At 48.1% G+C, this 26,968-nt stretch overlaps 1 protein-coding gene and 1 pseudogene across 1 annotated transcript; both read left to right on the top strand.

Annotated features, from left to right (window-relative positions):
* Positions 1-1,987: 1,987 nt before the first annotated feature.
* Tmem92 (transmembrane protein 92) lies at positions 1,988-6,337 on the top strand. The gene is made up of 5 exons (XM_036195294.1): positions 1,988-2,071; positions 5,182-5,204; positions 5,676-5,759; positions 5,903-6,098; positions 6,236-6,337. Exons 1-5 carry the CDS (start codon positions 1,988-1,990, stop codon positions 6,335-6,337), a joined length of 489 nt encoding a protein of 162 aa, XP_036051187.1.
* A 10,014-nt stretch (positions 6,338-16,351) lies between these two features.
* LOC118588745 lies at positions 16,352-17,349 on the top strand (annotated as a pseudogene).
* Positions 17,350-26,968: the final 9,619 nt, after the last annotated feature.

The raw sequence follows: 26,968 nt of genomic DNA, 5'->3' as shown, positions 1-26,968 counted from the left end.
GGAAGGAAATGTACCAGCAACTTCCCACAAAGTTGCAAAGGGGAGGGGAGAAACAGAGGCAGAAAGTGGAAGAGAGACCAGAGACCTATTCTGTGGTGGAGACTAAGCAAATGTCCCAGTACTGTGGGGATGCTGTGCTAGGATTTTCCCTCCCCAACTCAGCGCCTTTTCCTCCCTTCTTGGGCAAAGCACAAAGGAACGGCACTATTTATATGACCCTCTCTCACTGTCTCTCTTGTTCCTTGGCCTGTCTTTCTGAAATCTCTGCCTTCTTCCCTTTTCATGCCTCTCTCATCTCTGAGCAGGTACAGCACCCCTCCTTTCATGCGAGATACAGAGGTGAGGGTGGGGGTAACAGCATAACTCGGCAGTCTTGAGCTGATCTCTCAAAATTTTCATTTTAAAGATTTTATTTATTTATTCATTTATTCATTCATTCATCCATTCATTCATTGGTTTCTCGAGACAGGGTTTCTCTGTGTAGCTTCGTGCCTTTCCTGGAATAGCCCAGGCTGGCCTCAAACTCACAGAGATCTGCCTGCCTCTGCTTCTGAGTGCTGGGATTAAAGGCGTACACCACCACTACGGGCTAAAGATATTTTTAGTCTGGGCGTTGGTAGTGCATGCCTCTAATCCCAGCACTGGGAGGCAGAGGCAGGTGTAGCTCTGAGTTCAAGGTCAGCCCAGTCTACAGAGCAGTTCCAGGACAGCCAGGGTTATGCAGAATTAAAAAAAAAAAAAAATCCACCTGTCAGCTGGTGGTGACCCACATCTTTAATCCTAGCACTCAGAGGCAGAGGCAGGCAGATCTCTGTGAGTTTGAGGCCAGCCTGGTCTACAGAGCGAGATCCAGGGCAGCCAAGGCTATATAGAGAAACCCTGTCTCAAAAAAAAAAAAAAAAAATTCAGGTTTTCAGGCTTGGCAGTAAGCGCTTTCCACTGAGTCATCTGCTGGCCCTGCTGGGTTTTTGTTGTTGTTTAAGATTTACTTATTTCATTTTATGTGTGTGAGTATTTCATTGCATATATGTATGTGCACCATGTGCATGCCATGTGGCCTCAGAGTTCAGAAGCAGGTGCCATCTGCTGGAACCATAGCTTCAGACGCTTGTCAGCCAACCCAGGTCCAAGGACAAGTGCTATTAACCTGAGTCATCTTCCCAGACCACGCTCCACCTTGTTCTTTACTTTTTTTTCTTTTCCTCTCTCTTTCCTTTGTTGTTGTTGTTTGCTTTGTTTTTTGTTTTTCTTTTTTCTTTTGGTTTTTCGAGACAGGGTTTCTCTGTGTCCCTTTGCACCCTTTTCCTGAAACTCATTTGGTAGCCCAGGTTGGCCTGGAACTCATAGAGATCCGCCTGGCTCTGCCTCCCCAGTGCTGGGATTAAAGGCGTGTGCCACCACCGCCCGGCTGTTTTTGTTTTTCAAGACAGGATTTTTCTGTAGCCCTGGCTGTCCTAGAATTTGCTTTGTAGATCAGGCTGGCCTCGAACTCACAGAGATCCACTTGCCTCTGCCTCTCCAGTACTGGGATTAAAAGTGTGTGCAACCACCACCCAGCTTTTTTATTTTATTTATTACTACCACTACTACTATCGTCATGTAATGCTGGCTGTTCTGGATCTCACTAGGTAGACCATACTGTCTTTGAACTCACTGAGATTTTCTGTGTGTTGGGATTAAAGGTTGGGGTCACCACGCCCTGCCCTAACTACTTAAATGCAGCCCAGAAGAGGGATTCCCATAGTGCTCCGCTACAAAGTCGTTTAAATAGCCTCTCCCACCTCCCAATTCCTCAAACTCAGGCAAGCTCGGCTCCTCTGCACTTCTGTTCCCGGAGCTTGGGCTAGAAGCCTTAATCTAGCCCAACTCAGGTGTGTTAACTCCGCCTCCATTCGGAGGCTGGGCCCCATAGGTGGAGGGAAGTTGGAAAGGTCGTGCCCTGTCGCTCCTTCCTTATACACGGAAGTTCAGTGGCCCCCTTGCCAGGATGTCGGACGCCTGGGTCTCGGGTTTCGCGCTCACCTTGCTCTTCAGCCTGCTCTCCAGTTGCCAACCAGTAAGCGCCAATGCGGTAAGCAAGACTTCTGAGCCTTTTGGAGGATCGTATGGGGTAGAGGCTTGCTTACCGAGCCGGTCCCGCCTTACCTTGTCAGGAATTCCTCGTAACCACTGGCAATTAGCAACTTCCTTTCTGTTTTGTTTAGAGAAAGTGGAGGTAGGAACCTGGGAGGGAGGCTCTGGGAAACCAGGGCACCTACCTAGGCTTGGCCCTGTTGTGTTGTTAGTGAGATCTGGCTCCACTCACAGCCCTGAATGGGAACTTTGACCCCCGATTTTGTCTTATTTAGTTTCTTCTCTGTAAGGCTGGGGAACATGAGGTCTTGCCTGTCTGGTCGAGGCATCTCTTCTTTGTTCCTCCATGGCTGGTGACCTTGGGGGAGTCTATCAGCCCTCTCTGAGACTTCTCTTGTGTACTAGGGAGAAGGCCTTCTTAATTTCTTTGTTTAGTTCCAGCTTGCCCTCAGAGTAGACCTGGCTGCCTGGACCCGGGCTGGGTGGCCTCTGTCTTGTGTGATCCAGGGAGGCAGGGTTTTGAACACGCTGCCCTGTGCTCTTGGTCCTCATATCCAAACTCTTAAGTGTCTTGGCTTGGCAGACTCCTGCAAACTGAGAGGTGGTCAGAGCATAAGTGTTTGAAATTTACAGTCTTGGTTGAGAATCTGTTGGGGAACGGTGTGTGTGTGTGTGTGTGTGTGTGTGTGTGTGTGTGTGTGTGAAGTCCCAAGGCTGCTCCTCAGAACAGTTCACTGGCTGTTTGGAGTTGAAGTTCTCTGTCCAAAGCCATGCATGAACCCTGGTTCAAGGCCCTCTTTCTACTCTTGGACCCCAGCAGCCTGTGTTGACCCCTTTCTGCAGCTCCAGGTATAGGCATTGTGGGTCTCCCCAGTCAGAGCTAATAAATTCAGGTTACTATCCCATTCTATGCTTCCTAAAACTCAGGCTCCTAACCACCCCAGATCAGATGGGAAGGGGAATAATCCTGGTCCAGTTTATGAACCCTGCCATTAAAGCAGTGCTTTTAAAATTCCTTTAGTTTACATGGGATATCACGATGTAGATTAGGCTGACCTTGAACTCAACAAAGGTCTGCCTCTGCTACTTCAGCCCTGGAAGTAAAAGGGCTGGAATTAAAGACAGGTGTGACCACTGCCTCCACTCCTTAAATGTGATACAGGAGCCCGCTGGTGATGGTGGCTCACGCCTTTAAACCCAGCACTCAGGACACAGAGGCAGGCTGACCTCTGAGGCTAGTTTACCTCTACAGAGCAAAGTCCAGGATATCTGGGGCAGTACACAGAAACCTTACAACAAAAATGTAGTATGGGGCGGGGTCGGTGGTGTGCACGCCTTTAATCCCAGCACTCGGGAGGCAGAGCCGGGCGGATCTTTATTTATGCGTTCAAGGCCATCCTGGTCTACAGAGTGAGATCCGGGACAGGTACCAAAGCTACACAGAGAAACCCCGTCTGGTGGTGGTGGGGGTATGTGTCAGTGATATTTGGGAGAGCAGGGGGTGTAAGTGAGTTCCTAGGTCCCTTGCTGTGTCTTTAACTTCCTGTATCTCTCTTCACTTAAGAATAGTGCTACTGGCCGGGCAGTGGTAGCACAGGCCTTTAATCTCAGCACTTGAGAGGCAGAGGCAGGCAGATTTCTGTGAGTTCAAGGCCGGCCTGGTCTACAGAGCAAATTCTAGGACAGGCTCTAGATACCCAGAGAAACTCTGTCTCAAAAAACAAACAAGGGGTTAAGAGCAGTGCTACTGTGAGCATGGAAAGAATGATTCCCAGCCGTGACCATCAATGGTCCTCTTGTCTTTACTCAGCAAATGAAATTCTATTGTAATGATCTTTAGCAAAGCCAAAAGCTGGCTTCCTATTCTTTTTGTTGACAGGGTCTAGCCCTGGCTGCCCTAGAAATTGCTATGTAGGTGAAGCTGGCCTCAACTAACAGATGTACCTGCTGGTGTGCCAGGATTCAAGGCAAGGACCACCACACCTGGCAATGGGCGTAACTTTAAGTGAGGTGGTCAGAGAGAGATGCCTTGGGGACACCTAGGAGAAGAAAGTCCTAATCTTGAGCTTAGTCACAGTACTGCTATCAACAGGATGGAACTGTATGGAGACCCAGTTCTCAGCAGGGACCTGAGGATGAATGGGCTTGAATGTGTTTAGGGAACTCCTAGAGATGCCTCTACCTGGGACATGGGGTGTGGAGGGGGAGGAGCTTAGGTTGCTTTCTGGAGTTTCTGGAGCCAGGGATCCACTAAAAGTGGCTTCCTGGGCCAGTCCCCAACTGTGGGTGTGGCAGGGGAAATCACCCAGAAGCCTGGTATAGTGGTCCACACCTTTAATCTGTCTGGAGGCATTCCAGGCTAGAGCGTGGCGGTGGCGGTGGCGGTGGCGGTGGCGGTGGCGGTGGCGGTGGCGGTGGCGGTGGCGGTGGCGGTGGCGGTGGCGGTGGCGGTGGCGGTGGCGGTGGCGGTGGCGGTGGCGGTGGCGGTGGCGGTGGCGGTGGCGGTGACTCACGCCTGTTATCCCAGCACTCGGGAGGCAGAGGCAGGTGGATCTCTGTGAGTTCGAGGACAGCCTGGTCTACAGAGCTAGTCCAGGACAGGCCCCAAAGATACAGAGAAACCCTGTCTCGAAAAACAAACAATTCCAGGGCTACATAGTGAGACCCTGCCTGTCTCAATTCAGAAAGGGTGAGGTGAGGGAAGGAGTCTTGGTAGTGCATGCCTTTAATCCCGGCTCTGGGAAGGCGGAGGCGGGCTCCAACCATTGACCCTGCACTTGGAGCTGGAGGAAGGGAAGAGGCAGAGTCTGAGATGACCCTGTCTGGATGTCTGGAGCAATGTCTGAGACCAGCCTCTCTGATTGTCCTTTTGGAGACTGGGTCTCTTGTATCCCAATCTGGCCTCAAACTGGCTATACAGCCTTGAGTGATTCTCCTGCCTTCTCTTGGGTTTTCTGGCACAACTGTTCCCGGTTTGTGCACACCTGAATCATTGCCATTGCTAGAAACTGAACACAATGTCTAGTGTATGTATGCCGGGCAAGCACTCTAAGAGCTGCAACCCAACTCTGTTTTTGAACTCTGACCTCTGCCTGTTTTCCCCCACAGGTTATATTCAAATGTGGCTCCATGTAAGTATGGGGCTTTGGCTATAATTGTCAGTCAAGGCTGGGGGGAGGCAGTGTGTGCAAACAATACCCCTGGATAAGGAGAGAGACTCCTCCTCATTCATCCTACTTTTGCTGAAACCATACCCCCTCTCCCATCAGCCACCCAACCTCAGGAGCTGCAAGATGGGGGCAGGTCTGTAGCTGCTGTTAATCCCCAACCTTTCTTACCTGGAGGATAAGTCAATGAGCAATAGCCCCATGCTTGCCCTGTTGTGATCATTGTGCCTGAGGAACAGTGGCATATGGCCATGTTGAACCCCAAACTCGGGTCTCAAGTCCAGGCCTCAGTTCCTCCCAGTGAACCCAGGATGGATCTGGATCCCATGCCCACTAAGGGTGGCTCCTAACCTGAGGATATAGGTGTCTGGGGAAGCAAGGACCTGTTACTTTTCGGTGACATCAGTCTCCCCCATCCCTGTCTGACTTGACCAGAAACTGCACCAAAGGGTTCAGCTGCTGTGACGGTAGATGCTGCCCAAGGAAAAGTGCATGGGATTCTTCCAATGACACCTTCAGGTAAGCCCAGGGCCAGAGCCCTTCTGGGCACCATTCACAGAGGGCTGGGTCTACCTGAAATAGGATAGGGGTGGGTGATGGAGGAGATACGGCAAGGGAGAGGAGGGGTCTAGGCACTCACAGAGATATCACTCTCTCCCCAGGATCTTGTTCATTCTCTTCATGATTTTGATACCTCTCTTGTGCATCTGTGGCTTTGTGAGGCGCTTCTTTCCCAAATGCAGGGAACCAGAGCAGAACCGGAGAACAAGTCGTCAGATACCTCAAGAGCCACCTTCCATTGCCCCCCTAGAGACGATCTGGGTCACCACCTTGGATCCCCCACCACCCTATAGTCAGGTGGGTCTTCTTCCTGTCCTAATCCTTAACCTGTTTCAGAGCTGGCTGTCCAGATGGTGGAAGTAACAGATTGGGGAGGGCTCCTTGTCATTCCTTACCCAGCCCAAAGCAAACCAAGTACCCTTTTCTTCCTGCAGGTTATTCAGAAGCCAACTCCCACAGAACCACCTCCTCCCTACAGCCTCAGGTCTGAGGACCCTGCTGACCGAATGAGAGGCACTGTCAGCCAGGCCTTCTGAGTTACCTCATCCACAAACTTCTTGGATCAAGCCCAGGACTTTGGAGACTCTGGAATGATTCCACCCATCCCATCATGACCTTGATCTTTTGGTTTAACTTATTGTTTTTCTTCTGTCTTCCCCCAACTACCTTTTGTCTGAGCTGAGCTGGATCCATAGTCTCTGTCCCAACTTCTAAGCTAAAGACTGTTGAGGGTGCCGGCGGTACAATGCAGATATCATTTTTGGTGAGATGCAGATCTTGACTGGACAGCTTGCTCTGCATTCCTACAGAAGATTGAAGACTGAATTGCATGGACTCCGATACACCTTTGAACAATTCCTGCACAGACTGGACCCCACTATACCTCCACAGCCATGCACAAAACACATGTACTGGCTAAAGTTTCACCAACTGGGCTCTGGCTCTGGCTCTGGCTGGGAAGTGGTGATAAAGATGAGTTCGGAGGCTAGGCGTCTGTCAACGCTTTCCAATGGTGACTGAGTGCGTTGACCACCTGCCTGGGAGGACTGTGCATCCAAGCTGTGAATGGATGCTTTGACCTTAAGTTCCCTGGGGCCTGTGACTACTAAAGAAATGGACCAGAGAGCCCCCTGGATCCTATTCTCCTCTCTGCTTTCTGGGAGAATAGGACTTGATAAGCATGAGACTCTTAGGGAGACAGGCAGAAGAGACTTCTGGAAGGTAGGGTGGGAAGGAAGCCTCAGAGACATCTGTGGAGTGAGGCTTACAGAATGCTTCCTTCCAGATTCCTCTCCAGGAAGCTCCTGAGGAAGAGGAGTGGCAGACCCCACCCTGCTCTTTGTGCTGAGCCTGGGTCCCCACTTACAGTTATCCCCCAAGGGGAAGAATTCAGTCCTGTGGCTGAAGAGCTGAACAGAGCTCTCAGTCCCTGCACAGCCTGAGCACTGCTTGGAGCTCTGACCCCCACTCAGGTGGGGCAGTGAAGTCAGGTAGATCCTGGAGCCAATGCTTTGGGGCTCGGTACCTCTACCTCATCCTGGTCTTTGCTGTGTGTGCTGCAGTGGGCTCAAGGCCAGCCTTCCTTTTCAGATACTAGAGGAGTCCCACAGCTGGAGTTTACCTGCAGGAGGAGGTCACCTGCCTGTCACTGAAGATAGTATAGGGCTTTTAATTTCTCCACAGCAACAGTGGTGTGGCCTGAAGGGAGTGGCTGTCCCAAAGCTCAGTGCCTGAAATAACTTATTTTTAAGTTTTCATGTCTGTTGGTGGTTTGCCTCCATGTGTATCTGAGGGCATTGGAGCCCCTGGAACTGAAGTTACAGGTGGTTGTGAGCTGCCATGTGGGTGCTGGCAATTGAACCCATGTCCTCTGGAACATCAGCCAGTGCTTTCTCCAAACCCCTGAAATGACTTCTATTGCCATTTCAGTAACTACTGTTGGTGGGAGAGGAAGAGATATCATCTTTTTAGAGGCCATCTTGCACTATCCATTCATGCCACCAGTATTTATAAAGCTACTACTCTACTGTGCCTGGCCTAGTGTCCAGGATGAGGTCAGGTGCAATTCTCCAGATAAGTCTTCAGAGAGGTCTACCCACTAAATCTCATGGTACACTGGGCTAGGTGAGGTGTGACGATGGTCCACATTCATTGTCCTATGGAAAGTGTTCTGTAAGGCTAAATCTCATGGTACACTGGGCTGGGTGAGGTATGACGATAGTCCACATCCATTGACCTGTGGAAGCTTGTTCTGTAAGGCGTGTGTGCCACCTATCCTGTAAGCTTGAAGGATCTGCCATACTGACCTACATCATGTCTGTCTTTTACTGTTGGGAGAAAAGGGCAGCTTTGGTTTGTAAAATAAACGCCATCATTACATTTTAAATGTTAAATGTGTGTGTTTCTACATATCTATGAAGAGCTAGAAGAGACAGGTGCTGTAGTACAGTCCTATAGTCTCAGCTATTCCAGAATCTGAGGCAGGAGGATTAAAGCTAGCTTAGGTGACTTATTTGAGATCTTATCTCAATTTAAAAGGGGGGAAGAGGAGCTGGGGGGTGTAACTCAGTGGTAAAGAACTTGTGTAGCATTTGCAAGACCCTGAGTTAAATTCTCAGTTCCTGCCCCAACAATTCTAGAAGCTAGAGCTACTGGGAGCAGTGTGCAGGTGACTAGGTACATGGAGGATGTTTTTTATCCCTTCTAGGCAAGTTTCTCTGTATCCTTGGCTATCCTGGAACTCCTTCTATAGGACAGGCTGGCCTTGAACTCATAGAGATCCGCCTACCTCTGCCCCCCAAGTGCTGAGATTAAAGACGTGCACCACCACCTGGTTTAAGATTTTATTTTTAATCTATATTAGTGTTTTGCCTGCATGTGTATCTGCACCAGTGTGTATGCAGTGCCCTTTCAGGACCCTAGGGCCAGAGGGGGCATCAGATCCCTGGAATTTGGGTTCCGACAGTTAGAGTATGGGTGCTGGGGATTGATCCTGAGTCCCGTGGAAGAGCTGCCAAATGCTGAACCATCTCTCTAGCCCAAAGTTTATATTTTGTGTGCTTTAGCACTGCTTGAGTTTTCCAATGAACAAGCCTTGCTTTTGTAGACTTGAGATGTGTTTACAGGAGTTTGTTTATAGACAGATGTAGGAATTTCTGAAGGACTGGGGATAGAGCACAGTGTTAGTGTTTGTCTAACGTGTGCAGTGCCCTGGGTTCAACCATTAGCACTGGAAAAAGAAATACTAGGTGAAATTTGATCAATGACAGTTGGTATAATCTTCAGCCCTGTTATTAAGACAGAGGCGGGGTTGGGGATTTAGCTCAGTGATAGAGCGCTTGCCTAGTAAGCACAAGGCCCTGGGTTTGATCCTCAGCTCCACAAAAAAAAAAAAAAGAGGCAAGTAATACTGTAGCGAATTTAAACTCAGCCCATTTCTGGTAATCTATATGTCACCACATGTTTGTTGCGTGGCTTACCTGTGTGCCATTACATGCTGTTCCCTGGATGGCAGGTGGGCATCTCCTAGCTCAGCCTTTCTCTTCCCAGAATTCTCTTTTCTGTTTATCCCACCTATACTTCCTGCCTGGCTACTGGCCAATCAGCTTTTTATTTTATTTATCAACCAATTAGAGCAACACATTTACAGTACAGAACATCCCACAGCATAAGACTGACAGGTGGCACACATGACATGTAGATGACCCTGAGGAATAAACAAGCAACAGACATGGAAAGGCCTGGATATCTGTGGACATAAGATTTGAAGCCCATGTGCTCAGCCTCTGGGACCCATGATGGGCTCTGGGTATAGCCTGGGTGAGAAGCAGCCAGCTGCAGCCTGGCTAGCTGGGGGCTGGATGAGCAGTTTGCCAAAGACTGAGAATTCATCCCTCATGAAGATTTAGCAGCTCAAACTCATGAATGAATGATGAGAGATAGTGGGTGAATGAGGGAGGAAGTGTGTGAGGGGAATGAACGAGATCTGCCTCTAAGTGTTTGTACAGAAACACACAGCTTGGTTAGCACCTAGAAGCTCCTAGGATCTCCTTATTAGGAGTTCCTTGAGGATGCTGGAGGGTAGGGGGAGGATGGGACACACAGTGGGGAGCTCCTGAGACAGAGGGAGAAGGAAGTGCAGATGCTGGACAAGGGAAGGAGCAATGACAGCATCGCCATCATTACATCACCCCAGAGCTGAGATTCAGGTCTTACAGCTACATCTAACTTCACCAGGTCTCAGCTTTCCCATCTGCACAAGAAAGGAATGAGCCCCTTCCTAAGTCTCTGGTGAAATGCTCCTCCCTTCCTTCCCTCCCTTCTTCCTTTCTTTCCTTCCTTCCTTCTCTCCCTCCCTTCCTTCCTTCCCCCCTCCTCCTCTTCTTTTTGGTTTTTTGAGACAGGGTTTTTCTGTGTAGCCCTGTCTGTCCTAGAACTGCTCTGTAGACCAGGCTGTCCCCTAACTCAGATCCGTCTGCCTTTGCCTTGGAGTGCTGGGATTAAAGGCGTATGGCACCACATCAAACTAGGATATACCTTTCTGGCTCTGTTTTGTGAAGGGCTGGGTGGGAGGATGTGACTGTCTGCTTAAACCCCCGCAGCCTTTTCTGTTTCCTGCCTTGAGTTAAATCAACTTGACACAAGCTGGAGTCATCAGAGAGGAGGGAGCCTCAGGAGAAAATGCCTCCATAACATCTGGCTGTAAGCAAGCCTGCAGGGCATTTTCTTAATTAGCAATTGATGTGGGAGGGCCCAGCCCATTGTGGGGCCACCCCTGAGCTAGTGGGTCTGGGTTCTATAAGAAAGCAATCTGAGTTAGCGATGGTGCATGCCTTTAATCCCCAAATCCGAACACTTGGGAGGCAGAGCCTGGCGGATCTCTGAGTTTGAGGCCAGCCTGGTCTACAGGACAGGCACCAAAACCACACAGAGACACACAGAGAAACCCTGTCTCAAATAAATAAATAAATGAATGAATGAATGAATGAATGAATGAATAAATAAATAAATAAATAAATAAATAAATAAATAAATAAATGATAAGATTGGAACCAGGTATGGTGGCGATTTGCCTTTAATCCCAGCACCAGGGAGGCAGAAACAGGTGGATCTTTGTGAGTATAAGACCAACCTTGAACAAATTGAGTTCCTGGACAGCCAAGGCTGTTACACAGAGAAACCCTGTCTGGGGGGAGGAAGTGAGGGAGAGAAAATGCTGAACAAGCCATGAGGAACGAGCCAGTAAGCAGCACCTTCCTGGCCTCTGCATCAGCTCCTGCCCAGGTCCCTGCCCTGTGTGAGTTCCTGCCCTGACTTCCTTCAATGATGGAAGGAAAAGCAAATGATGTGGAAAAGCAAACCAAATAAACCTTTTCCTTTCCCTTTGGTCATGGTGTTCGTCACAGCAATAGTAACCCTGATGAGGACATCTTCCTAGCCTCTTACCTCCAGTTCTGAGTACTACCTGCGGCTCTGGTTCAGGTGTGTATTAACTTCCACACTGGCCATTCTCCAAGGCTCCGTGCACTCACATACTGTAATTATGACTGTTAACATCTGAAGTCTAACCCAACTCTCCATCCACCCTGCTCATCTAGGACGACCGCAGATTCTGGTTGAATTAGTCTTTTGCCCAAGAACCAGCACACCTGTGTGAGTGCGTCCACTTTCAAATCCAGTCCACATGTTTCCTGGGGCCCCTGCTCCTCCAACACCCCCGCCCCAAGTCCCTTGAGGCGGCTCACACAGACCTGCATTCCCAGCCCTCTCATGCCCTGGCCTCAACTAGGCTTGATGGTGCACACCTTTAGTGCCAGCACTTGTGAGACAGGGGTAGGCAGTTCTGAGTTCAAAGCCAACCTAGTGTATATAGTGGATTCAAGGCCAGACAGTCAGGGCTATATAGGAAGACCCTGCCTCAAAAAACCAAACACGGTAGGGCAACAGTGTCACACGCCTTTAATCCCAGCACTCAGGAGTCATAGCCAGGCAGATCTCTGTGAGTTCAAGGCCAGCCTGGTCTACAGAGTGAGATCCGGGACAGGCTCCAAAACTACAAGGAGAAACACTGTCTCAAAAAACCAACCAACCAAACAAACAAACAAAAACCACCACAACAAAAACATATCGAAGGAAACCATCTCTCTAGAGCCATCTCATTGCTGGCCCAGCTCTGCTCACAATCTGCTGCCCTGGAAACCCAGGGCTAGATCCTGGATGGCCTCTCTTGCTCCTAACTCCATCTCGAGCCTCACTCCTATGATATCATTTCCCTTATGGAAGCCTGGTTGTTTATAGCCTGCCTTACCACCAAGCTCTCCAAAAGCCTCAGTCCCCTGTTGTCTGCTCCTCCTTCCATCTCCCCATGTTCACTTCCCACTATCCCAGGATGCAGCCTCCATCCGGGGCACTTGCGCCAAAAGTCCATTTCCCAACCTCACCTCTCAGCATTTGATCCACACGCCCAGTGTCCCTGCTCCAACAACTGTCCCTGCCTGTCTGCCTCCAGTCTGCCTTCCTTTCCCTGCACAACTCAGGCTGCGTCTGCTAAGGTGCCGTCACCTTTCTCCTCCTCTGTCACCTCTGAGTGATGGACCTGAGGCTCTATCTTGGGCTCTCTTGTCTTACTCTGTGCTCACTCCCATAGTGCTCATCATACCGCCTGTGTCTTTGTTATAGAAGGAATACACCTTCCCGGTGAGAAATCACTCCGAGCACTTAGAGATTAATAAAAGAAAACTGTAACAAGAGCAGGTGACTAGTTCTGGCTAATGCCCAAAAGGGAACCAGCCCTGAACAGAAATTGTTGGATAATAGCCTCAGATCACAAGGAACTGAGTCAGGCTGTACTGGGCAATCACCCCTAGCTATAAAGAATTGCTTGACCAAAGCCTGATCATGTGTTCCACCTGTAGAAACAATATGCAGGGGTACTGAAAACAGCTCACCCTGCTCCCAGTCAAGCCATAAAAAAATAGCTGAAACTCCCTAGTAGCTAGCTACCTGTGTATATTATATATGTTCCCCAGCCCCTCTGAGTGCACTCAAGCTTCATCCCAAGGAAAGGTTGGAGCCCCTCACTGTTCCAATAAAGCAGCTGCAGCCTGTTGCGATCAAGTCTGTCTGCTTCTATGCCCTGTTTTTCTTACAGAAATCCCCATCAGCTCTACATACAGTTTGGGCTCAAGGACTCTAAACTTAAGTTAGAAGCATGGATTCTTCCTCCCTACCATTTGTTTATTTGGTTTGTTTGGTTTTTCAAGACAGGTTTCTCTTTATAGCTTTGCGCCTTTCCTGGAACTCACTCTGTAGCCCAGGCTGGCCTCAAACTCACAGAGATCTGCCTGCCTCTGCCTCCCAAGTGCTGGGATTAAAGGCATGGGCCATGGCCTGGCTCCTCCCTACCATTTCTAAGGAGCCAGGTGACTATATAACTCATCCTTGTGCGTTCCTGTCGCCAAATCCCACTTTGTGTAATTTAGTATTCCCTAAGCAAGTTGAGTAGGTCTTTGGTAACATCGTGTATTACTCCTACTTCAGTTTCTCCTGCACCAGCTTCACAGAGAGTATTTTGAATCTGAGAGCTTTATCTTGGGCCAAGACTTCCCTGTTGGACTCTAGAAGTACTTCACCACCATGCAGCACCTTCCCTTAGAGCCTATGGAGGCTCCCATGGCCAAAAGTGGGCTCTGGCTTCTTCTTGCTCTTCCCCACTCCATACTTCCCGATGTCCCCTCACAGGTAGATAGACTACAAAAGCCTCACTGTTCAAGTTAAACACAAAACAGGCAGTTTCTGGTTTCTCTTTTCCTCATTCCCTCACGCTTCTCAGTTATACCTCAAACAGACCCACATCTGCCTCTCCCTATTTCAGGGTCACAACTTCTCCAGGCAATGCTAAGGACTCCAGGCTGTGCTAAGGACTGTCCCTGGTTTCTGCCTAGGCTACAGTCTCCATGCTGCCCCCTGCAGGTCGTGCTATGCAACTACACTGAGGGTGATCTTCGCTTTTTTAAAAATTGAGAAAGGCTCTCAACACAGGTAGCACAGGCTCACCCAGAACTCATTGTATAGCCCAGGATAGCAATAAACTCACAGAGATCCTTCCTGAGTGCTGGAATTGCAGGTATGGGCCACCAAGCCTGGCCATCCCCCTCACCTCCACCCCCCACCCCCCACACAACTGCTGGGGATCACACCTCTGGCCTCAATCATACCAAGCAAGCACTCTAGAACTGGGCTTCATTCCCAGCCCCCAGGGCATTTAATCCTTTTCTAAATCAATACAGTGCTCACTCCTCTAGTGCCCCACACACACCCTTGGGGCAGAGGGTACACTTCTGCCTCTAGCAAAGTGAGGTCTCTCCTTTCCAGCCTAGGCCACACTTCTTTCCCAACTGTAAGTGCCCCTGGTCACAGCCTGCCTCAGAACACTTGTTCTTTTGATGAAACTTGGATTTACTCCTCAGACTCACAGGTCTCCATCCCCAGTGGACTCACAGAGCAGCCATTCTTCATCATCCAGGCTCCAGATCACCCGTCCTTCTCTAAGAGATCTCTCTGACCTTGCAAAGGAAGGAGCCCCATCCCATCCCTTGCCAAAATCATCTTGTTTTGTGTGTTTATGGGCTGTGTTCACCTTCTGCATCCAAGCTCCCTCAAGGATGGGGACCCGCCACTGTCACTAGGTATCCAGAGTACCAGTACATGGTGGGTGTCATACCTTGGTGATTGACCACTTGGAGACCACAGCAGTCATGGTCACCTCAAAAGAAAGGCAGATATCCCAGGCAAAAAGAGGGGCCTTTTGGTGATGGAAATTGATGGTAGCAACATGAAAATAAAAGACAGGAGCCAGGTGGTGGTGGCGGCCTGTAATCCCAGCACTCAGGAGGCAGAGGCAGGTGGATCTCTGTGAGTTCGAGGACAGCCTGGTCTACAGAGCTAGTCCAGAACAGGCGCCAAAGCTACAGAGAAACCTTGTCTCGAAAAACAAAAACCAACCAACCAACCAACCAAACAAACAAACAAAAAAACGCAAATAAACAAAGAGACAGGAGACAGACCCCACACAGAAGTCTACCGTCCTTTATCAGAGCATGGACAGTTAGCTTCTCTGCAGGAGAGGAGACTCAGCACAGATGTGCATGGGAGGTGGGGGGCAGGGCTTGAGGGTTTTATACAACAAGAAATAAAAGTCCATCCGCAGACTGTGGATCTGTCCCATTTAGTGTTGCATGTGCCCCACCCCCCATGGTTGTAAAATGCCGAAGGAGGTCCTTATCTATGGAGTCTTATCTTGTTAGGAGTCTCCCAGCTCTTCTGATGCCTCAGACGTTCTTATCGATAGGTTGATACACCTCTCAGGCAGGTGTTCAGATCCTTTATGCTGAGTCAGGAGTAGCTAGCCAGCCTGAGGCTCTTTGTTTTAAGTCATTAACCTTTCCCTGTGTGTATACACTTTCTCTCTTCCTGCCTCCTTTCTTTCTTCAGTCAGTGAGCCCCTCCTTCACATATCAGCCACTGTGTGTGGTGGGGGTGGCTGGAGGGGAGGAGGTGCCACAAACAGACACCATTCCTGTCTCCGTGGAAGACACACACAACCCAAGAAGAGAGTCTGCGCTCGTACTGCATGCTGAGAGCTGGAACAAAAAGTTCAAACGCAGGTGACTGACGCGGAAAGAACCACGTGGGTGCTGGAAACTGCTTAGATAAGGTGGCCCGGAATGTTCTCTTTGAGGAAGTAACATTGAGCCAATTATAGAACAGTGAGAAGTAGACTGTGGCATGCAAAGAGCATGGGTCACCTCATGGGGCAGCGTGTGCAAAGGCCTTGAGAAGACTTGCCTCAGAATCCCAGGATTCTAATCAAAGGGCACCTTCATTTCCAAGCACTGTTGGAACGAATGGTATAGTTTGGGTAGCTTACCCAACAAAAAGTTGTCCCCCGCCCCCCAGTTCTGGGGGCCAGAGGTGTGACATGAAGGTATTGGACAGATTGCTCCTTACAGAGGCTCTGGGAGAATTTATTCCATATCCTGTCCTGGTTTCTGACAGCTGTAAGCAATCCTTGATGTCCCTGAACTGGGGACGGCCCTCTCCCTTTGACTTAACAAGATCTGTCTGATAAGGACATCCCTCCTGGACTCAACCCCAGCCAGATTCTTCTGTTAATTACTTATGCAAGGACAGCGTTGTACAGCAATTTCCTCGAAGTTAAACTTCTGTCTTGGAGGGAAGCTCTTTAAGATAGAAATTTTAAAACCAGCTTAAAATGTTCATGCAGGGAAACTCCTAAAGCTCAGGAAGTAAACAGCTCAAAGGATTCAGCAAGTCCCTGAAACTGACACGACTCACCTCAAGGAAACTCCTTACTCCTTAAGCTCAGGAAGTAAAAAACTGAAAAGCGGCCCTCCTCCCCCTTCCCCAGAGTCCGGGAGTGACATTGCACCGTGCCCCTCGTGGGGTTGCGTCGCCCCCCGCCCCATGGGCACGCCGCTCCCACTCGCCTCCCTTGACCGGGGCTCCCTCCCACCCCCAGCTGCCCAGTCATGGTGGCTGCTGTTTTTCGGATGCACCTTCGTCGCGTCGCGTTCGGCCCAACTTTCGCCCTTTTCCTGATCACTGTGGCTGGAGACCCACTTCAGGTGATCATCCTGGTCGCGGGAGCCCTTTTCTGGCTGGTCTCCCTGCTCTTGGCCTCTGTGGTCTGGTTCATCTTGGTCCATGTGACAGACCGATCAGATGCCCGGCTCCAGTATGGCCTCCTGATTTTTGGTGCAGTGTTTCTGTCCTTTACAGGAAGTGTTCTGCTTTGCCTACTACAAGCTCCTTAAGAAGGCAGATGAGGGCTTAGCATTGCTGAGTGAGGACAGACGATCACCCATTTCCATCTGCCAGATGGCCTGTTTCTGGTCTGTCCTTCGGTATCATCAGTGGTGTCTTCTCTGTTATCAATATTTTGGCCGATGCACTTGGGCCAGGTGTGGTTGGGATCCATGAAGACTCACCCTATTACTTCCTGACTTCAGCCTTTCTGACAGCAGCCATTATCCTGCTCCATACCTTTTGGGGAGTTGTGTTCTTTGATGCCTGTGAGAGGAGACTGTACTGGGCTTTGGGCCTGGTAGTTGGGAGTCACCTACTGACATCAGGACTCACATTCCTGAATCCTTGGTATGAGGCCAGCCTGCTGCCGATCTATGCAGTCACTGTGTCCATGGGGCTCTGGGCGTTCATCACAGCTGGAGGCTCCCTCCGAAGTATCCAGCGCAGCCTCTCGTGTAAGGACTGACTACCTGGACTGATCGCCCAACAGATCCCATCTGCCTGTCCACTGCCCATGACTGAACCCAGCCCTAGCCCGGGTCTATTGCCCACATCCTCCGTCTCCTCCTCGCTGATGTGTCCCGCTACCAGGTCTCCCCATGTGTCAGTGCTCTGCTCTCACCTTGCCCATGACTCACCCCGCTTCCCCTCTGCAGGCCGACGGCAGGAGGACAGTCGGGTGATGGTGTATTCTGCCCTGCACATCCCACCCAAGGACTGAGGGAGCATGGTGGGGGGACCCCTGGGCCTGGGGTGCCCTCCCGACCTCCTCCTGTATTTCTCCATCTCCAGTTCTGGACAGTGCAGGTTGCCAAGAAAAGGGACCGGGTTAGCCACGGCCCTGGTGATGAAGTTACTGGAGGCTCAAGGGTAGATGAGTTCAGTTTTCCAGTATAGTTTTCCAGTATCTCCTGCCCAGACTGGACATCTTGGTCTTTTTCTCAGGTCTGAAAAGGAACCATTTTTGGTATGATAATGACCCCAGAATGCCTTTTTTTTTTTAAGTGTGGGGGGAGGAGGTATACTGGGGGCTTCCTAACCTCCCGTGGGGCTGTACTTTTGCTACTGAAACTGCTCATCATGGCTCATTTCTATCCCATTTCCCCTGGCCCCAGGCCCTGGGGAAAAGGAAGGAAGTGCATGTTTGGGAACTGGTACCACTGGAACTCACGTTTTAACGTCCATGACCATCAGCACCCCTCTAGTTTTTAATTGAGGTGTGGGAGGGCTGGGGAGGTTTTCTATCACTGTGCCATTTTTCTGCTGAGGGTGGGAGATCCCATCCTTTTAATCAAGGTGATTGTGATTTTGACTAATAAAAAGGACTTTATAATTGGAAGAGGAAAAAAAAACTCAAAAGCTTCAGGAAGTCCCTGAAACTGACTAGTCTCTCCCTCCTCAAGCATAAAAGCACTAAGGACATTGAGAGTTGTTTTCAGACCAGCCAAGCTGCCTGGAAGAGGCTTGGTCTCTCAACTGTTGAGCTGCCCACATGCTGTGCAGTGTGCTACATGTTTCCAGCCTTTGTGAGCTGTCCCCCAAGCTGTGGTGGGCTTTGGTGATGCAGCTGTCTTTGAGGCATCTACGCTTCTGTAACTAACCCCAACAAAACTCACTGGCTCACCAAGTTGGACTTCGATAATATCCTTACTTTGATTCCCTAGCTGAGGAAAGCAGACGTTTGTTCATGGATCACCAAGCACAGTGTCACACAACAGATACCTTATCCAAATAAGGTCTCATCCTGAGGTTCCAGGTGACATTGTTCTGTGAGAGACTCTGGCTTGCCCCTGCATGGTCCAGGAAACCTCACCCACCCCTCCCCTTTCTCTCCAAACCCCACATGCTCAGAGAGTCTCTGAACAAAAGAAAGGTGCCCAAAGCCCAGTTCCACATTATTCGTGACTATTGCAGCCAGCTGCCCACCTAAGCACTCAGATTTTGACCATATTTGTGGCAGGCATGCCATCACCCCTCGCCTACAATCTGTCAAACCTCCCTGGCTTAGTCTGGACGCACGGATTCTCTAACCTCATTCTCTGAGACCAGTGAACCTGCCTGGGAGTTGCTTTGCTCAATATACCTGTTGCTGGACTTTTTCATTCAACTTGATCTGGCTTACTGAGTCAGTGGAGACACTAATGGAAGGTGGGACAGAAAATCTATTAGACATGTCTTTAGGGATGAGAGGACAAGTCCCTGGATATTCCTGGCAAGAAGGACCTTAGATGTGGCTGGAGATAGGCTCAGGGGTTTAGAGCACTTGATGCTCTTACAGAGGACTTCCTCTGCCTGATTCTCAGCACCGCATGGCACGTCAGAACGATCTGTAACCTCAGTTCCAAGGCATCTGATGCCCTCTTCTGCTGTCTGGGGGCATTTTGCACACACATGTGGGACACAGACATACATGCAGGCAAAATACCTGTACACACACACACACACACAAAAAAAAAAAAAAAAAAAAAAAAACCTTGAAAAAGGAGGAAAGAGAGCTAGAGAGATGGCTCAGTGGTTAAGAGCACTGTCTGCTCTTCCAGAGGACCTGGTTCAATTCCCAGCACCCACATGGCAGCTCACACCTATCTATCATTCCAGTTCCAGGGGATCTGACACTCTCACACAGATATACATGGGGGGGGACACCTGTGGTGATATATTGTGTATCCCAATAACGCATACCTGGGCATCAGAGGACAGAGCCATCCACTAAATTAGACATAGAGGTCAGGCAGTGGTGACACACACCTTTAATCCCATCACTCAGGAGGCAGAGATCCTTCTGGATCTCTGTGATTTCAAGGCCACACTGGGCTACATGAGAGAAACAGAGCCAGGCAGAGGTGACATGTGCCTTTAATCCCAGGAAGTAATGTGGCAGGACACAGAAAGGTATATAAGGTGTGAGAAAATAGGAACTCACTCTCTTGAGGCTGAGGATTTTGTAGAGGTAAGCTAGTGGCTGGCTGTTCTGCTTCTCTAATCTTTTATAAGACCTTCTAAGATTCGTGTTACATCTGGAGCCCAACATAAAATAAAAATAAATTGTAAAAAAAAAAAAGGAGGAAAGAAGGGACCTCAGAGAACACCCCAAACAGCAGCACATCTCAAAGCATATTCCCACTCCCCACCTCCATAGTGTGATGGCTACTCTTGATTGTCCACTTGACTACATCTGGATTAACTAAAATCCAGGTGGCTGGGTACACCTATGAGAGATTCTTTTCTTAAATAATTTGAAGAGTGAAGATCCACTTTGTCATTGTTGTTGTTTGTTTTTTGAGACAGGGATTCTCTCTGTAGCTCTGGCTGTCTTGGAAGTTACTCTGTAGACCAGACTGGCTTCAAACTCACAGAGATCTGCCTGCCTCTGCCTCGTGAGTGTTGGGATTAAAGGCGTGCACCACCGCCACCTGGCATCAAGACCCAACTTTAGAGATCTTTTGCGGTAGGAAGATTAAATCTGGGCAAGTTCATTCCTTCATTGGCATTATGGTCTACTTCTTCGGAATTCTGATATATACTGAAGACCAGTGGAGACATCCAACCTTGTGGAGTGAATGGCTACTAGATTCTTGGACTTTCCATTGGTAGACAGCCATTGTTAGATTAGCTGGACTCTAGCCTGTAAGCCATTCTAACAAATCCCTTTCTCTCTATACAGACTCATTCTATCAGTTCTGCTCCTCTAGACTCTGACTCATATAAAGAGATAGTGGGAGTATTCCACAGTCAAGTAAATCTGGAAAGGGCCATGTGATCACCTCACACTGAAAAGCCCTGACTCACCTGAGCCTAATCCGGAAGGACTGAGGAGCCAGTCACAGTGAGGAAGCCACTTTATTATCACTCTTTATTAGCACAGTGCTTTCCTGTCTCAGGGTACCATAAAATCCTGACTTCCTGTCCCTCATCCCTGGGGAATGCTGAGTTCTCATCACTCCACAGAAACGTGGGAGGAATGTTGACGTGGTGCAGCCTTGCCTTGTTACCAACGAGACAGATGTGACTCAGCTGAGATAACACAGGTGGGAGAGCCGGACTTCAGGCTCCTCCCAGTGATAGAGATGGAGACACAGTACTGGGTAAAGAGGTACCAGCGTGGGCGCTACTGGGCAGGGTTCGGACCAGGGAGCTCGGAGGAAACGCAACAGCTTTGAATCTTTTACAAATTTTGTATTACATTATTATAATCACACACACACACATACACACACACACACACACACACACACACACACACACACACACAGGTGTGTCATAGCCTGTGTGTGGAAGACTTCTTCTCCTCCTCCTCCTTCTCCTCCTTCTTCTTCTTCTCTTCCTCCTTCTCTTTCTCCTCCTCTTTCTTCTTTCCTTGTCTTTTTATTTGTTTGTTTGCTTCTTGTTTTGCTTTTAGTTGTTGTTGTTTGTTTTTTGAGATTATGATTTTTCTGTGTAGTCCTGACTGTCCTGGAACTTGTTCTGTGTGCTGACCTATCTTGTCATGTATTTTAATTGCTGTAATGGTTATATAAATTTCCAAATGTTAACCTGGCATGGTGGTATATGCATCTAATTCCAGTACTTAGGAAGGAGAGGAAGGTGGATCTCTGTGAATTCAAAGCCAGCCTGGTCTACATGGTCCACATAGTAGGTTCCAGGCCAGCCAGGGCTACACAGTGAGACCCTTCCTGTTTTTGTTTGAGTTCCTACTGCTGTGAAGAGACTCCATGACCATGGCAACTCTTATAAAGGAAAACATTTAATTGGGGCTGGCTTACAGTTCAAAGGTTTAGTCCATTATCATCATGGTGGGAAACATGGCAGCATGCAGGCAGACATGGTGCTGGAGAGGAGCTGAGAGTTCTGCATCTTGATCCACAGGCAGCAGAAGGAGACTGTGTGCCACACTAGTCATAGCTTGAGCATCTGAGACATCAAAGCCCACCCCCACAGTGACACACTTCCTCCAACAAGGCCTCCTAATAGTGCCAGTCCCTGTGGGCAAGCATGAATCAAGGGAGGCCATTCCTATTCAAACCACCAAATTCCCACAGGCAAAGGAACAAACACAACTCACCCAAACACAAAACAATAGAGAATATGTGTGTGTGTGTGGGGGGGTCTATATGGCATAAAAGAAAATAGAATTATGTGCACTTTGTACCCATGTGGTTTTCTGATTTTGGTACTGTATACAATATGTAACCATCAGTCACCACAAAAGAATATAACTTGTGGAAGAAGCTGGGCAAATGGACTTTGGGACTATGTGTTTTGTATGTTTATGTGTGTGTGTGTGTGTGTGTGTGTGTGTGTGTGTGTGTGTGATATGTGTGTGTATGTGTTAAATGTATGTGTTTAATATATGTGTTGTATGTATATGTGTATATTGTATATGTTTGTATATACAATGTTAATTTGTCAACTTGATATAATCTAGAATCATGGGGAAAAGACTCAGTGGGGACTGTTTACATCAGACTGGCCTGTGGGTGTGACCACGGGCTCCTCTTGTATTAACTGGTGGATGAAGACCCACCCTGATGTGAGTGACATCTCCTGGTAGCAGCCCAATACAAGGAGTCTGCAAGAAGGAAAGCTTTGCCTTTTGTCATCTTGCCCTCCACTCTCCGTGGTCAGGTCATCTACCCTGCTGCTGCTCTGCTGACCCCTTCAACGATGTTAGAACTGGCTTCTTCTGACTTCCAAGGTGGACTGAAGACCAGCAGCTGTCCAGGATTGCTCCAGGCCCCAGATCGGGTCTGCTGAGGCAGCCAGCCCCATGGACTGAACAAGCAAGGGGGTTAACATTAATTTTTTAGCCCATAGGCCTAGAGTTTTTTAATCACTTCTCCGTGGATCTGGTAAAATGTCTGGCAGTCTCCTCTGTGAAGCAGGAACCTGAAGGACCATTTTGTCTTGCAAAGTTCAGTGGTCACCTTCTTATGGTTCTGCATGTCCATTTTATAAAATATTTTGTCAAGCAGTCCAGGCAAGAACATTTTCTTGTCCAAATGGCTGTTTTTGCCAAGAAGAAGATAAACTCCATATAGAGTGTCTTTGATGCCCATCCTCCTCCCTGAAGTAAATCAGTGCTGCCAGGAGCAGATGTGTCTCACTGTCCAGAAAGTCTAAGTTCTTAAAACATTTTAAATGCCATATTTTGTAGGTCTTTGAAGTATTTGAAGATTACCTACCTAATTGAATTATATCTATGTATACCTAGAAAACTTAACATGACTATAAGTTTGACTATCATAGAAGACTAATTATTAATCTGTATTTAATTATCCATTATAATTTAAATGAGCTGCACAAACATAATACCTTAAACAAGAATAGAAATATACATACAGTATAACAAAATTAACTTTAAATTTGTATCAATAAACTAAAATCTATAGCAATGTAAAATATTTATCCTATAGTTCTATATCATATCCCCCTTTCTTTTTTTAGAAAGATATTGACTATGACCAATAACAATTTGTAACCAATATCCTAAACAAAGACAAACATCCATAATCCATTTTTTTGGGAATGTGGGTGTAGTGTTCTAGGCTACTTCTTGCTGATAGGGGGTGCTGTATTCTTATGGGGATCCTGAGAAAATTAAGAATTATGGTTAAGTCCTGACTGAAATAGTCTGTGAGGCTGCATTGTCTGAGCCAGTTAGTTGCCTTGAAACCATTCTGGACGTTGGATCATCTGGGCCATGGTGTCATTGGAGACCTTTCAGGGGGTCTTGGTTGATCAAACTTGATCTATCTTAACCTGGAACAAATCCATAGCCTCTTGATTTCTGTGGAAATAAAAGCAGAGCCTCCTTTCCAAAGCAACATATCCTTAGATCCAAATTTTGAAGTCAAGATACTTAAAAAAAAAAAAAAATATATATATATATATATATATATATATATATATATATATATATATATATATATATATATATATATATATATGTAGGGGCTTAATTTAGCAGCCTTTACAATCAAATGTCTTCCTGCAGTTAAAAATATCAAAGACAACACAATCCAGATTCTCTGTGTAATATCCATCTTTATGTAGCTTATTTTTTATATTACTTTTACTTTCTCTTAAAGGCTCTATTTTTTTAAACTTTCTATTTTTTAAAGATTTATTTATTTATTATTATGTATACAGTGTTCTGTCTGCACATATCCCTGCAGGCCAGAAGAGGGCGCCAGATCTCATTACAGATGGTTGTGAGCCACCATGTGGTTGCTGGGAATTGAACTTAGGACCTTTGGAAGAGTAAGCAGTGCTCTTAACCTCTTAGCCATCTCTCCAGCCCCCTCTATTTTTTATAAAACTGTATATATCCCTTTCTCTGTCTTTTAAGCCTATGTAAAATTTTACACACATTGTGTAAGCCTATGTACATTTTACACACATTCTCCTGGAACTGGAATTATTGATGGTTGTGAACTGCTATGTCAATGCTGAGAATCGAATCCAGTCCTCTGCAAGAGCAGTCAGTGCTCTTCACTGATGAGCCATGTCTCCAGCCCCTAAAAGTTGGGGTTTTTTGTTTGTTTGTTTGTTTGTTTGTTTTGTTTTTGTCTTTTTTGTTTTTTAATTCAGTTTTCTGCCACCAGACTTAAGAAGTTTTCACACTGGCTGAAGCCATTTGACTGAATGCAGGTCTTGCTCCTAGTGGCCGGGAAAGGGCATTATTTAAACTGCAGGAATTTAGGTGCCACAGGGAGAATTAGCAAATGTTTCAGTGCAGAGATGGAAGACAATGGATCTATACTCACCGAAGACCAGCCTTCTCCTACTCACACCAGGGATGACTTGCAGGAGGGAGGGTTTCAGCCTCTGAGATGGCAAGCTGCACTGCTGTGGAGCTGGAACACACACACACACACACACACACACACACACACACACACACATTGTCCCACTATGTAGCCCAGGCTAACCTTAAACTCATTGTCCTCTTGTCTTAGTGTCTTGAAGGCTGAGATCACAGTGATTTTGCCACTATACCCAGCCGTGTGTGTGTGTGTGTGTGTGTGTGTGTGTGTGTGTGTGTGTGTGTTGTTGGTGTTGGTGTTGTTCCTTGGGCACTGTCAATCTTTCCCAGACTGTGTATCTCCCAGTCTTGGAGCTCTGGGCCAGTAGATTAGGCAGACTGGCCAATAATTTCCACAAGCCCACCTGTCTGCTTCCTCAGCACTGGGATTGCAAGTGTGTGCTACTATGCCTGGCTTTTTTTTTTTTAATCAATATGCCTGGCTAGCTCAGTCAGTTGTACATGAGACTCTTTTTTTTTTTTAAGCTGAGGATCGAACCCAGGACCTTGTGCTTGCTAGGCGAGCACTCTACCACTGAGCTAAATCCCCAACCCTATGTCTGGCTTTTTAAAGGTGTGTTCTAAGGACTGACCTCAGGTCCACACACTTGAAGGCAAGCACTTACCAACTGAGCAATCTCCCTAGCCCTGAAACTTACTTTTTTTTTTTTTTTTTAAGATGGGCTTCTCCCCCCAGTGTTGCCCATGATGTGCTCATGTGACCCTCTTGCCTCTACCTCCTGAGTGCTGAGATCACAGGCCTGCACGACTTTGCTCAACTGGGATTACATTTTAATTTTATCCATTTGTGAAAACACATGTTCGTCAGCTGGTTTGGATGAGTGCTCGACTCACAATGTGATTGGTTTCCGGCCATTTTCACAGAGGGAGGCTGTCGAGAACTTCCCTTGGAGAGTGGACACAGCAGCAGCAGCACTCCCCTGTCAATCTGGAATGGCTACACGTGCACCTGGTCCTCTTAGCTTCCTCTTTCCTTTGGAATCATCTCCAGCCTCGTTACGTCATCACTAGAAGACCAAGGGCAGCCACTGTTGCAGTATGGCTCTGCTTCTCTGGCCGTGGTTCAGAGCTGGCACTGATCCAACCTGGGCCACGTAGGGCCCTTTCTGAGCCAGTTTGATACCGACAGCTCAGGGCCTGAGGACAGTCAACCTCCAGCCTGCCACAAGTAATAAATCTACCAGATGGAGAACCCGGAGTTAGAGGTAGGCATGTTACTAGCCTGGTTGAGTAGAAAGGAGTGACAACATTCTTCAGAAGCGAGCAAACACAGGAGAAAGTTCTATGACATTCCTCTGTCTGGTTCAGTTTTTCCTAGGGACCTGGCTGTTCTATCTTTCTTTGGTAACCAGAGTAACACACCTCCACGTTGTTTGACATCTACAACCCAAAGAGCTCAGATGAATAAGTAGATCAACCTTCACTTTGCAGTGGAAGCAGCAGGTGATGAAGAAGCCCTGGCCTCCCTAGGACAGATCTCAGTGACTGCAGGCTAAACTCAAGTCACAAATGTCCCAGCGGTGGCGCCCTCTTGTTTCTGCACAGCTGCTGCTCTCCTGAGGCTTCATGGCATTTTTTTTTTTCAAGACAGGGTTTCTCTGTGTAGTCCTGACTGACCTGGAACTTGCTCTGTAGACCAGGCTGTCCTCGAACTCAGAGATCTACCTCTGCCTCCTCAGTGCTGGATGCATGCACCACCATGGCTCGACCTTGCTTCATGGCATTTTTAAAAATTAATTTTTTATGTGGCATTTTACCTGCATGTATGTCTGTGTGAGGGTGCCAGATCCTCTGGAATCAGAGTTACACACAGCTGTGGGGACTGAGAAGTGAACCCAGGTCCTCTGGAAGAGCGGCCAATGCTCTTAACCATCTCTCCAGCCATCTCTCTAGCCCCACTTCAGGGCATTTTAAATCCAAGGGAAATCTCCAAAATCCTCAGTTAGAGGGAAATGGCACTGTACTTCCTCCTGGCAACAAAACAACAACAAAAAACGTAACCAGGGAAACATAACTGGAGACCCAGGACCTGCGGGTCGGCATAGGAAAGTGAGATGGAAGAAAAATGTCCACCTTGTGAGAGGCAGGAGGAAACGGTGTCCAGTGAGGAGGCCCTTCTCTCACACAGACATACAGACAGCAGCAAAGCGGGTCTTTACCTCTTGCGAAACCTTCATGCAGGATCCACATGAAATGGAGCCATAAATGTCTTCCTAAGCACAGCTAAAAAGAGATCAGAGAGCCATGCAGGTGCTGGCTGCCTGTGGATTCCCAGGCCTAGCTGACCGCAGAGTTCACCATTCCTTTTAACAGGAATCAGATGGCTTATGAAAGAGACCAGGCGCCTTGTCTGTACTGTGCAGTTCCCTTGCCGACACCCTTGGCTCCCGCAGCTGACACCTCCTGACCCCTGGGCACCCAACTCCTCCACTTCCCAGACCCAGCCCTCCTTTTAAGTCTTCACTGTGTCCCAGCATGCCAACAGGGCTGCCGAGTGCCTCTCAGTCATCCTGAA

This window comes from Onychomys torridus, chromosome 8 (assembly GCF_903995425.1).
Source record: "Onychomys torridus chromosome 8, mOncTor1.1, whole genome shotgun sequence".
NCBI lineage: Eukaryota > Metazoa > Chordata > Mammalia > Rodentia > Cricetidae > Onychomys > Onychomys torridus.
The sequence above is the reverse complement of the archived record's forward strand: the minus strand, read 5'-3'. Positions and strand labels throughout refer to the sequence as shown.